The sequence below is a fragment of the Cibotium barometz genome, chromosome 3, assembly GCF_041138505.1.
Source record: "Cibotium barometz isolate CiBa-2024 chromosome 3, ASM4113850v1, whole genome shotgun sequence".
Classification (NCBI taxonomy): Eukaryota; Viridiplantae; Streptophyta; class Polypodiopsida; order Cyatheales; family Cibotiaceae; genus Cibotium; species Cibotium barometz.
This window is the reverse complement of record NC_141048.1, coordinates 19,966,336-19,980,422: the sequence shown is the minus strand read 5'-3', so window position 1 is coordinate 19,980,422 and position 14,087 is coordinate 19,966,336. Positions and strand designations below refer to the sequence as shown.

The window sequence follows — 14,087 nt, the reverse complement described above, 5'->3', positions numbered from 1 at the left end:
AGTTTGCAAACATGTTTCCGGATGATTTGCCACGAGGATTACCTCCTGAGCAGGAGGTAGACCATGCTATTGAGATGGTACCTGGTAGCAAGCCTTTCTTGAAGCAACCTTATCGATTCAGTTAGACCGAAGAGGATGAGATACAAAGGCAGCTGCAGGACTATCTTGACAAAGAATGGGCTAGTTCTAGATTAGCGTCCAAGAGTTACTAGCTATTATTAGCCCTGGGCTGAAATTATTGGGCGGAGGTCTATATAAGCCGACGCTAGGCTCAATTGTGAGATACGATTGTCAAGTCTAACTCGTAGCACATGGCCATCGGGACTGTTCAGCATGAGGACACCCTCGGGATGTGGCTATGTGGTATGGAACGTCTAGTCTTACTATGTCTAGAGTAGAGTCCAGGATGTAGCTATGGCCTCCAGCTCGAGGGGTGAATCTCGATGGACTCTATGGCTGGGAGGTGAGCCTTAAGACTTGATCCTAAGTGGGTTCTATCTTAGAAGGTCCTAAGGTTTGGGTCCTCCAGACCTTCCATGAAGGGTCTTGATGCTCTGGTTTGGGGGAGTCTGGCTCCTTGTAGAATGGATTTGCTCTCTCGCTAAGACTGGGGCATGGAACTGAAGTGACGGTATGGGTGGTGGGCTTTGATGTCATAGTAGAGATACTGATATGGGAAAGCAGAGCCATTGGTTTGGGTGCCGGACACTGATGTGGAAGCGTGAACCACAAAGAAATCTATAATAGCTCTGTACTGGGAGGTGTCCTGTTGGGGCTGGTCCCCTCTATCAGCATGCTACCTCAGCACTACATCCGTGTCATCTGAGCTCCATCAAGTACATTCCCAGACATCTCTGATCCTCATACTGTATCACCCGTGCGAGCGGTCTGAATCCTTCTCGAAAAAGGCAGTGGAATCCCCCATATCTTGTTGTAAGGCGGACAGAGAAACATAAAATGGACCACATCCTCTACCATTCCCGAAGTGCATACTCTGCATATCTTCTCTCCTCCTGTGGTGCATATCCTCTCCTCCTGTGGGATATCCTCGGCTCTGTGAGTCTCCACTCTGAGGAGGCGCTAGGAAGATACTTGAGCTGGCCAAACATGATACACATAGCATGTGGCAGGCATATCAAAATACATAGAAATTTCAAATGAATTTTGCATGTTGAATGCCATCCTTTCTTGTCATATGAGATTTAATTATGCATTTTTGTGTAATCACCTTTTCGTATCAAACTCTTGAAATAGACGAGCGCAATCCTAGGTTGTTACAAACACTTTGTTCTCGGATATTACCATGTAAGGTAGGACCTACTTGGTAAGGTTTTCAATGGATTCTCCTGGCTGTTACAAAAAAACTTTCAAGTAGCTCATTTTATTTTTTCTTGGGAGTTGAGCCTTTGGATTCTCTAGTATCACCTTCTAACTTCGGCTCTTGTTTATCCCAATTCTGCAGTGGGAAGAAATATTATCAGATCACCTTGTTTTGATTACATATACATAAATTCATATATACGTAAATATGTATGTATGTATGTATGTATGGACATATGCATGCATGTAATGTTCCTTCCTCTTGGAAAAAAGAAAAATTCTTTTTAACAACTTCATCCACTAAACATGATGACATAAAATCATCCACTCCCTTGACATCAATTTTCTTCCTTCAGAGTTTGTCTTGGTCTTGACTTACTCTAAGAATCTCATGAGTTTCCTTATCCAGAGGCATAAATTCATATAAGTGATCAATCAGCTCCTCGGATAAGAGTGGATGGGAGCGCAGCTGCACAAAGGATTAACAATAGTTAAACAGCTAAGGCAACAGATTGATGTATGTATGTGCATAAGTATCTATGTATGTAGGTATTAGGTGTTTAAGTATGTATGTATGTGCATCCACATGCATACATATCACAAATACACACACATACACATACATTTGTGGTATGTATGCATCTACATGCATGCATACCACAAATACACATAGATGCATGCGTGCGCGTGCACGCACACAGGTGCTAAGGTGCATATGAGCATGCATGCACTTGCGTATATATCTGTGGGGCCACCGTAACTAATGCATAGAAAAGAGCTAAAATAGTGACAAGTCCCATTCATAAACTTGCAGAGAGCATTTCTATCACTACGGCACTGTGAAGTGACAGCATCTATGAGCTGTGTCCAAGCTCGCAAAGGAGAATCTTGCAAAAGAGCAAGAAAAATTCATCCAAAAGAACACTTCGCGACCTAAGACAATGAATCAAATTTCCACAACACATGCCACAATCATTACCTTGCGGAGCCGCTTTTTTGTGAGGACGGATTTGCATATTGCTTCAATGTTACTAGGGCTATAGTCCCCAGCAAGATGTGCCAACATTGAGAGATTGAAGTTGAATGCTAGTACAGCTCCATGCCTCTCCAGCAAAGCACGCCACAACAGTACTCTACTCGGATAGTCAGGGTATGGAACATAGATTCTCTTTGAAAAAAGAGAGAGAAGATTTGGTGGCTTTGCCGGTGCATCCTGAGTTATCCCGATAAAACACAACCCGATAACCAAAAGTCAAAAGTCATGAGCTATCCCTACTTGCAATGATATGAGATGGTAGACCATTACTTTTTGTACTTTTAGAGAAATTACCTCCGCATGTCAACATCATTAAATACATGCAATGATCTCAAATAGCATAGCAAGTCATAACTACCTGAGGTTTTGATGATGTGCCGATGATCAGAACACGATCTCCAGGCTCAAGTAAGGCAACTTCTTTCATGAGTGAGGTCTTTATACGAGAACTCTTGTCTTTAAGTCCACTTGCTTTCAATTTTTTCTTGTCTTTTACAAACACCTGGGTCATAGCATAATCAGAAAATACAATTTTTTCTTGTCTTTTACAAACACCTGGGTCATAGCATAATCAGAAAATACAATTTTCCCTTGTCAGCTGAACTCTCTCTCATTTCACATCTAAATCACCAACCGGACATCGCAAAAGGCAACAAACAAAGAAAGTGGCCCTTTAATGCCTCCCTCTGGTGCTGCCATCCTGAAGGCATGAACCCAATAACTACTGCACCATCATGATTGGCCACACATTGGCCAAGTTCTATGGATTCGTTGTGGAGATGCAACTGAGTACCTTAGCAGAGACTCAAGGATGGAGGGCCCAGGGGCAGGCAGGCTGCAGGCTTTCGGCGGCAGGCACATTCGACATTAGATCACATTGTCACACTCAGAGCCATCATTGAGGAAGGAAAGGTGTTCAATAAGAAGATTTAGTGCTGCTTTGTGGATTTCCGCAAGGCGTTTGACACAGTGCCCCGTGCTCGCCTACTACAGAGACTACAGGACATGGGGGTACCTTCCGAGATGACATGAAGCATCATCGCCCTATACGAGTCCATCATTGGACAAGCTAGAGCGCTTGGCAGGATGTCAGCTGAGCTCTCTAGCACGATTGGGGTGAAGTAGGGCTGCCCGCTCTCTAAACTTTGTTTGGCTTATACATTGATGAGATCTCCGACTTCATTGACAGCTTTGGTGGACCGGGAGGAAGCTTGGGCGCATGGTTAGTTAGTACGAAAGGTACGATACGGTACGGTACGATAAAATACGGTACTAATTGGTACCTTAAAATTTTTTGAGGTACGGTACGATATTAGTACGTTTAAAAAAAAAATACTTCCTAAACTTAAAAATTGTAGACAAGAAGTTACAAAATAGTAGAACCATGAACATAATGTCATCATGCCATTAGAGTACAAAATTGCTACAAAAGGATAGGCCAAAAACTCATGGCATTGGCGACCGCCAACATGCGTACATACATGATACTACATACTACAATACATCCTCGATGGGCAAGAAGGAGATAGATGCCCAATGCCTAGAGAGCTATAACATATCAAAAGTCTACATCATCACCAACATCTGCATGATCATCAACATGATCACTACTAGAGTGTCCATCAAGAGAGTTCTCTGAAGAGGACTCTTCAAAGGTGGACGAGACACTCTGGGGATCATTCTCGCTAAGTAGGTTGCCATCATCATCAAACAAGGGCTCTCTAGGCAGTGGGGTATCATCATGAGGGGGCAATGGAATATCATCATGAAGGCGGGGATTGGAGCTCGAGGATCCCCGTCTCACATATGTGCGAAGGCCACCCTTTGCCGATACCGAAGGAGGAGGCCTATGAACTCCAACTGCTCGGCCCCGTCCATGCTGACTCCTGGTGCTGCGAGTATCTGCTGCCACAAGCTCACTATAGAGCTCCATGAAGATTGCCTCCTCCTCCTCATCAGGCAATATGATCGCTTGCCTAATATGGCAATGGCAAGTGCACACGCTCCTGACAAACAGCTCCCTATAGGCTGCAAAGGGCGATGAATGGCTCTCTAGAAGACTGAAATTGCTCCACGCAACAACAACAACAACAACAACACCACACACCAAAAAAAAATAAAAATAAAAATCGTACGGTATCGTACGAATCCGTACGGTACCGTACCGTACGGCAGGTACGTACGGTTTCAGTCGTACGACGTACGGAACTAACCCTGCTTGGGCGGCATACTGATCCCTCTACTGCTATATGCAGATGACACGGTCCTCACTTCAGATTCAGTGGAGGCATCTGGATGCTCTGCAGGAGTTCTGTACACAGCGGGACCTAATGGTCAACCTTGGCACAAGAACAAGGTGAAGGTCTTCCACACCTCCCCAGGGACCACAGCTTCACATACAGGGGAGATCCAATCAAGATTGTCACCTCATACACCTACCTTGGAGTGATATTCAGCACGCCCAAGTACACCATGTTACCAGGGAGCAGATGCCCGACTGACTCGAGGATATGCAGCATTGGCCTTGCTTAAGCGGCAATGCTTCCAAGAACACTTCTAGGAGCCCATGACGAAGCTCTGGCTGTTACACACTAGTCACACCTGCATTGATGTATGGCACAGCCTTTTGGGGACCTGACCTATGGGAAGATTGAGAGGCCTCAGATCATGATGTTCTCACGCATGATCCGCAACAAACAACAAACCATCGGTGCCACATGAGATTGTGAGAGAGGAGCCACACCACCGATGGAGGTAGATGCCCTCTTCCAGACCATCTCATACATCCACCAAGTGCGGGAGATGGGCCCACACAAGTATCCCCATCTAGCCATGGAGTATTTATGGCTACTGGCAAAAAAAAGGCATGACATTTGGTTTGTGAAAGTCTCCGTATGGTTCACATCACATGGTATATAGATGGACCGCCTTCCACCACTACAGTATGACCTTGCCTCCCGTCTCCTACAGCTCACACACGGAGAGATCAACCCGCTCACCCGATTGGATCTCTTCAGATAGCATATTCAGGACACTTAGGTGACACCCACAGCTGAGCTCGGCTCGACAATGGCCTTCTACTAAACCGTATGTAATAGCCCCAAATAGGGTTGAGCACAATCTTGTCACACACTTAAACTACTAATACTAATAAACAAGATGAAATGGCACAAAACCAAATGAGATAGCGATGCTGAAAAAGTTAAATGACACTGCAATAGGGCCGGAAAGGGCCGACCCCCCTTGTAATATGTTGTTATTATCAAGGATTTCTCAAGATACAAGCTTCATGGGCATCACATGCCAAATTCCAATGACATCCATGCAATGAAAACATTTTGCAAACATGTTTTGTCGAAGTAGAGGTTGATTCCACAGGTTTTGTCGTCTCGCGAAGAACCTCACTCCCCAATCCCCAATGTCTTGCCACAAGCAGCTATGCTCCACTGGCATCCATACACAAGCATGTGTGTGCTAGGCCAAGTCATAGAAGACCTTAATGGTCAAGCACGCAGATGTAGAATAGGTAAAGAGAATCTGTGAAAGCTCTTACCGCTGAAATTTCTGATTTTGAGAGAAGAAATCAGCTTTTGATCAAATTGTCGGTGATAGAAATGCTCCAAAGCATTTTTAGCAGGTACATATCCAAGAGATAGCAGCTAAAAAGGACTCCCAAGGGCTGGAAAGCAGTGTAGCACTCATTTGCCGGCTGTTCCAAGAAACCATGCCAAAAAGTATGTGTATAGACTGGTTATGCTGAAAATTGCCTTCACTTTTCGCCTCATGAAGTAGGCATCTATTTCCCTTGAAGCGAGGGAGAGGATAAGCCTTTCCATATGGATAGTGGGTAGCCATTGGGCCACCTCAACAGGAGCCACACCTTTCCCATAAGTGGAGAGGGTGCCCAATAAGCTGTCCACATTCTTTTACTCAAAAGAGTGCCTGATTTATGAGTTTGGCTAGCTGCCATCCAGTAACTGCCCAAACTCACTTAGAACATGTCACCTCAATCTTTAATAGAGTGTGGATGCCCAAACACACTTATAAGTTGTCCAACCGTACTTTAATGAAGTGTGGACCTGCAAAGCAGCACAATAAGCTGAAATACAAATAAGCTTAAACAAATAGTTTAGGGTCACACCTACCACCTGTCTACAACCCACAAGCGAGGTCACAATACATAATCATGTGCACGGTTCATGAGAGGGCATCCCTCGCCTGTAAACTAGACACCCAAATCTTGCAGGTAGTAAAACATTTCACGTGAAAATAGTTCCAGGCATGCAAGTATGCCATGCATAAGAATGTATTGGTCAATCTTCCTTTCATTTAGCTTGTAACAAGTGTCATTCTGGGCATAGACATTACATTCCCGGGCCAACCGTAATATTGTAATTTGGATATGGGCGCGAACCAAAATCTCCAGCCTCTCATATCCAGCCCACTAGTGCCTGGTGTAGACATTAGTTCCCTACCATGAGGTGCCAGTCCACATGACCCTTGGCATAGAGCTAATTCCCTTGCCACGAAGTGTGTGATGTCCACACTATGAAGCCCGTCCATTGGTATGGAAGCGTAGAGAATGCCCAACTAGTGACACTATCTCCTTGGACTCACCGACAATGGCTTCATGAGATGAGCCACCTGCATGGACGTCCACATGTCACATGCTATGAGGATTGCCATAGGCTAGATCAGAGTCTCATTCCATTGCCTACTTATAGAAACTAGGAGAGCCACATAAGTGAAGAGAGAGCACAAGATTTACAAATTATGCCACGCAGACAGAGGAGCACTATATTTGCCGATGCGCAAGCAGCAATATATTATGAGATTCGAGGGAGATTCCACGGCTCTTCCGAGATGGCTTTGGTCCACTCTCTAGGATTATGGACTTCCCAAATCGGAGATGCCTTGGTATGTTTCTACTTGAGATGGACAAACATCGGAGGAGCCTCTCCACGGATCCCAGGCCTCAAGCACCACCCCTTTCCCGACAGGCCAGCTTCTTTAGAGACAGAGGGGATAGAAGCACCATTGATGCACCCGCCAGAGCCATCCCGCCGTGACAAACCACAGGAGTCACATGGGAGCGAGCAACAGTAATACAGTGCGCCAAGCACCCCCACCTCAGAGACAAACATCTAGATTCGGTGGACCTAGGTGGCCTCTTGGCAGCTGCTCTTGATTGCCCCATGGTCAATGTTCTACATGGACCACTACTAGGGAGAGGTGTACCCTAAGGAGCTGTGTACATTACCTCATCTATCACTTAGCTCTATCATTGTAACTAGCTGTTACCCTTTTATATTCAGTTCATTTCATTTTTATACTGTCTAGGTCCTAGGATGAGATATATCATGGAAACATTGTAACACTTCAGTCTCATAGGCTAATTTGGCCTTTTGTAGACATTTAATATAACTCTCATTTTCTAGGTGCCAGTAGTATCATCTTTATTTTTCATTTTCTGGTTTTTTATCCAGACATTGTATCAGATCCACCATGATGTAACTTTTTGGTCTCATAGGTCACTATGGCCTTTTGAAGACGTTAATATAACATTTCATTTCATTTCTCTCTTTCGCTCTCTATTCGGGCTATATATTGATGAGATATCTCACTACATAGACAGAAAGGGAGGACCAGGAGCACGATTAGCAGGAGTCTTGATCCTGGTCCTACTATATGCAGACGACATTGTCCTTATATTTGACTCGCCGGAGGGGTTGCAGAGGCACCTACATGCATTATAGGCCTTCTGTGAGGACATGGACCTCATTGTGAACCCAGGGAAGACCAAGGTTATGATCTTTAACACTACCCCACAGTGGATAGGTAGCTATGCACAACAATTTACTTATAGTGGGGAGCCCGTGTAGCATGTCACATCATATGTATACCTTGGGATCACTTTTTATGGACCCAAGTTCTCTATGAGGAAGCCAGTTGAAGGTAGATTGACACGTGGCTATGCAGCCTTGGGCTCACTAGAGAGACAATGCTCACAGATACAATTCCAGGAGCTAAGAACGAAACATGGCTATTTGACATGCTAGTCACACCTACTTTTTTTTTCTTTTTTTTTTTGGGTAAATCCATGAACAGTATATTATCAATGAAATTTACATGCTAGTCACACCTACACTATTGTATGGAGCTCCCAACCTATACCACAGGAGATGGAGGGGGGGAACTAGCTAAGACAGATATGGAGGATGCATATGATGGAGGAGTGCCACACAAGATTGTGCGGGCGGAGATAGGGGCTGAACTGATAGTGATAGAGGCTCTACTCCAAACAGTGACATACTCGCACACGTTATGGGAGCTCCCAACAGACAAATACCCCTAGCTCGCCATGGAGTCCTCGAGACAACTGGCACTAGACGGAGACACACAGTGCTGGTATGTGCAGGTGAGTACTTGGTTCAGTATACATGGCATGCAGGTGGAAGCACTCCCCCCTTTTTAGTACAGCATAGAGGCACCCTCCTTTGATCTCAGCCACATAGAGCTGAATAGGGTCATTAGGAATGACATTGATAGATTGGATACTTAGAGAACTTGGCACTCACCCACTCAGCCCTTGGGGACGAAGATGGCTGAATTTGTTTTCAGATGTAGAGCTATCACGTCGTATGCCTGATATTTGGAGATCTCATGATTTCTCGCAGGCCTCTGCTCTCTGTGATATTAGTGACTTCTATCACACATGTGCCCTTTCTAAGAGGCAAGAGGCCCCAGATTTAAAAAGGGCTATTAGACGTAGATTGGATGCCTTACACAAAGAGCACGAGAAACATCCTCATGCTCAATGGGTTGCAAATTCTTTGTGCTGTTAGGGCAGAACTTCATCACTCTCTTGAGTAGCGTGCGGAGTACCGTTACCATGCCCAAGAATTCTTTTGGACCCAAATGGGTGGCAAATGCAACAAACATTTTTTTGCTACTCACTGCCCATCTCATACCAGAGATAGTGTCAGGCAGTTGCAAGATTCACATGGCACTCTTCACTCAGATCCTCTTATGGTTAGACAGATTGCCACTGATTTCTATCGCCAGCTTCTTAGTGCTGAGCCGCATTCTGATTTGAGACATAGGGCACAGAGGAAGGTTTGGAATGCATTGCCACATTTGATCATTGAGGAGATGCCTACCGTTTTGGATGCCCCTTTTTCTATGCAGGAGTTCAGTCCTGCTCTTCATGCCTACCTCATGGTAAGTGTCCAAGGAAGGATGGCCTCTCCCCTGCTTTTTTCATTACTTTTTAGAATGAGATTGGAGCTGAGATCACATCGGCTCTCTAGGAGATGTGGGACAACGGTTCTATGCCTTCTTCTCTCACTGAGCGGCTTATCTATCTTATTCCTAAGAGTGGGGATAAGACATTGATTGGCCAGTGGAGACCTATCACCTTACTTGGGATTGCATTTAAGATTCTTGCTAAGGCAGATGAGCATCAGATTGCAGCCAATTTTGCAAGATGTCATTCATGATACTCATAATGGATTCTTGCATGGAAGGAGCATATTTGATAACATTTTCTTGTTTTGGGAGGCCGTGGAATGGGCCAAAGCGAGCAATCAGTCCTAAGCCATTCTGCTCTTGGGTTTTAAGAAGGCATATGATAGATTGGATTGGGACTTCCTTGAGGGTACTCTTAGCCATATGGGTTTCTCTCAAAGATGGATCAAGGGAGTTTCATGCATGTATCATGATGCCCACAATAGTGTGCTCGCATGCCGTGATAGAGGAGAGCAGTTTCAGATTTCTCGCTTAGTACAGTAGGGTTTCTCTTTAGCCCCATTATTATATATCGTAGTTGGAGAGGTCATGAGCATCTTCCTCCGCTCCAGTGCTGGTATTTCTGGATTGAGGTTGCCTCTTCGTAGTGAAGAGGAGCTAGTTGACTCTGAGTTAGCTGATGACAGAGCCATGTTCTTGGAGGCCTCACACATATGCTTATATTCCTTCCGCGTAGCACTAGAAGAGTTTTGTTTGGCAACAAGGGCACTCATTAATTGGCACAAATCTGTTGGTTTTTAGATTAGTGACTCACTGAGAGTTGCTTGGGGTGCAGAGCTTGGTTTTACTTGGATCACTAGAGAATGCACTGCTAGATTTTTGGGATGCCAGGTTGGGGTTGCTATTTCTTCTGCACAATAGTTTTCTCCGGTACTTATGAGTATCCACAAGAAGCTTCTTCATTGGAGCTCCAGGAGATTAGATTTAGCCTCCAGAGCTTTGGTGGCTTATCAGGTATTGCTTGCCTTGGCTTGGTTTATTGCCTCTTGTTGGTGCTTCTCTCGTGCGTGCATTGGTCAATTGCGGAGATTGATCCACAATTTTCTTTGGTCGGGTTTGGATGGCACCACAGACACTCATGCTAAGGTAGCTTAGCTCACAGTTATTCAGCCTAGACGAGAGGGGGGGCTGGATATTATTGATCCGGATGTTCAGTACAGAGCGTTGCTCTGCAAAATTGTGGTCAGAGGTTTCCTACCAGGTGGCATGCATTGAGCCTTGAAAGGATTTTTTCTTCTCTCAGATTTCTGGATGTACACCCCGTGTTGGGAAAGATTGGCTACCCAACACGGTTTTTGTTCACAGAGGCTGACATTACGGCACCATCTTCCCCTCTTATTGCAGAAATTGTAAAAGCATGGAGAAGCGACTAACAACCTATTATGTGGAACGAGTTCATCAAGGATGAGGCCGGTCGGCCACTTGGTGCATCTTGTTACATGCACTGGTCAAGATGGGAGAGATGTGCATACACAGTTCTTGCTTGGAAGACCCTTAAGAGTCTTCCGGAGGGTCGGAGAGTTGCATCCATTCATCATCTTAGGGGCTCTCGCATACATATTGATCAGATTGATACAACTATCCTGCATGAGTGGCTTTTTGGGACCTTTCATGGAGACTATCATCCGAGTTGGCTGGGAGTCTTTTCGAGGATAGGCATACCTCTACAGGTCATTGCTCTCCTGGGCCAGGAGGCTACAGATTGCATCGTTTATTCTATCATGCTTGGAGGGATATTGAGGAGAGGTAGCATGGAGGGGATCATCCCAGATACTAGGCTTAGTCCAGTGAGGATTGTAGGTCGTTTGAGGAAGCATTGGTTCATTGACCCTTCTCCTCAGATAGTGACTCATGGCTCTTGATGTTTGTGGCTATATGGTGGCAGTCCTATCAGATATCTTCAGTGGGATCCAGGAGAGTGGGAGTGGATTTATGCCTTTGATCCATTGAAAAGCCTTCCCTTTTTCAGGTTCATGGTCCTCACTCGACAAATGCATAGGATGCCTACTCTTAGGCCTCATTGGGAGAGTTATGATACCTCTCCAGCGATACAATGTAGATATTGGCATAGGCTTTGGCATTCATACAGGAGGAGTCAGATCTCTCATTTCTTTTGGTTATGTGGTCTTTCAACCAATCAGTGGAGATCAGTCTTTGGTGTAGCACCTACCTGCCCAAGATGTGCCGCAGATTTTGAGACTGTACAACATTGTTTATGGGGATGCAGCAATGCACAACAGATTTGGGGTTCTATAGCCCAACTTATGGGCAAATTGATTGGCTGCAGCATGCATGTGACTTGGGGGGCAGTTGCTTGGCTCTCCCAGTCCAGTTCGCAGCTTTTTTATGAGGGCAACAATACAGACTTTGCCATTTTTATTCGTAGAGGTATTGCCTAACATGGTTTGTTGCAAGATGTCCCTCACTCTGATTATAAACCCCCCACACAAAGGATTGACACCAGTTGGGAGATTGTTGACAGTATTACAGCATGGCAGATCTAGAGAGCTAGAGGCACGAAGGCTATTGAGGTTGTCTAGATCTTTGGGTCTCCCTGCATTAGTACTATATGGGGTGATATCATCCATACTCTCATGTCTACTTGGGCTCGTATTCAGGGGTCCTCTCATTTTGTGCAGGCAAAGCGCGTTATATTTATGCGGGAGTGGGACCATGGCATTTTCTTTTTCTCTAGTCCCACTGGCCACATGTCTCATGGCATCATGATGCTCCTCAGTGGTTGAAATCACCTTTTATATTGGGGTGATTCTATTCTATTCCGGCTTATAGCTGTGATTGTCCACATGTCTCTCATGGCATCATGATGCTCCTTAGTGGTTGAAATCACCTTTTATATTGGGGTGATTCTATTCTATTCCGGCTTATAGCTGTGATTGTTGTATGCTTTTTTCATACTTAATAGAAGTCTCTTTCTTGAAAGAAAAAAAGGAAAAAACCGCTCCATACCAAGTGTTGGCTCTTTGACACTTTAGTATGACCAGCAGCTATGTATGGTGCAACTTTCTAGGGCCAGACCTAGGGAAGGATGAGTGGAGGAGCATAGAGAGGCTATAGGTCCATGATGTTGTCACGCATGATCAGGAGTAAGCCATTTGTACCACATGACATTATACATACAGAGTTTCGGGTGGCCCCATTGGTTACACATGCCCTCTTTCAGACCGTCACTTACATTTAGAATGTATACATTCTTGACAGCTATTGCTAGCAACAGAGTTCTCTACGTAGTTATATAGTGAGAGGGAGACGGAGCAGGTGAGACGAGATGGATTCCCTCCTCCACAGACAGCGAGTTGAGTGGTTTCATGCACATGGCATACAGATGGACCGTCTCCCCCCATTTCACTACAACCTAGATTCCCCCTTCTTCCACCTCTCACAACATGAGATCGAACGGATCATCCGGTTAGATCTACTCAGACCACACACGCATCGGACAGAATTGGGGTGTTGTGTCCTTAACCTTAGCTGCAGCTTTCTTACCACCACATGTTTCAGCCATTACAGAGATACTTTGAGACATTGTCATTCACATGGCCCTTTTGTTTCTTTAGCTATATTGTTTTAAGGGGATGGTATTTACAGGCCACAAAATGGTGGATCTTCTTAGTAGCCTACAAAGGAGTATGCCCCGACTTCCACTAGGCACGAGGTAAACAAAATCATCAGACCTGGATCTACCAGTCATGGTTAGAGGTTGCGAGAGAACAAATCTTGACGCTTTAATTCACATACTTTATTTTAAGGAATTTGCCCCCGTGATTATACAGGATTTCAACACATAAGCACTGGGAATCCTAATAAAAATTAAACAAGTAGAAAAATGACACATCAACAATAAGAATGTTAAAAAGTCCCCCGTCTTCATGCTGCCCCTGCTTTCCCTTGTTGCCTGTGGTGCCTGGCCTCCTCTTTTGCCTGTCTTCTTTGCTGCCATCGCTGCCATTTCCTGCCCTTCTTGCCCTCCCCTCCACTTCGCTGCCCTTCCTCCGCCTCGCTCAAGTATGGAATATTCTTTAATAGGTTTCAAGTCTGCCTTTCATTCTGATTAGCATCATGGCTAATCATCCCCCTCTGGCCGGACGAACCATCCATTTTTCACAAGACGGAATTGAGACCCTCTTCCCTGAAATTGAGAAAGACTCCAAGACAACACTCATTGGAAAAATCTTTGGCTCTCACCCCTCCCATATCCAGGCCCACGAGACTGGGTACTAGAAGTGTTGCCTTTTGACCCCGCACTCCATGTTAAAGATCTAAGGCTACAGGGAGAGGGTTCTTCCAACTAGACTTTGATGCAGAGGAGGCAGCCTCAGAAGTGCTCAAAAGCAGTCCCCTCCTTTGGGCCGATGTCACTGCTTAGGCAAAACTCCAAACACAGATTTAAACCCACAAAGGTGCA

General features: G+C 45.1%; 1 protein-coding gene across 4 annotated transcripts in view; it reads right to left on the bottom strand.

The window, feature by feature from the left end:
* Nucleotides 1-1,158: 1,158 nt before the first annotated feature.
* LOC147639817 (dynein regulatory complex protein 11-like) overlaps nucleotides 1,159-14,087 on the bottom strand; it is a 166,293-nt gene continuing 153,364 nt past the window's right edge. For all 4 annotated transcript variants that reach the window (XM_086774374.1, XM_086774380.1, XM_086774373.1 and 1 more), the window contains 4 exons: nucleotides 2,715-2,858; nucleotides 2,300-2,533; nucleotides 1,700-1,789; nucleotides 1,159-1,456 (listed from right to left, as the gene is read on the bottom strand). In XM_086774374.1, coding sequence (XP_086630500.1) covers nucleotides 1,382-1,456; nucleotides 1,700-1,789; nucleotides 2,300-2,533; nucleotides 2,715-2,858 — 543 coding nt within the window. In that variant the 3' untranslated portion in view covers nucleotides 1,159-1,381. The remainder of the gene's footprint in view (nucleotides 1,457-1,699; nucleotides 1,790-2,299; nucleotides 2,534-2,714; nucleotides 2,859-14,087) is intronic.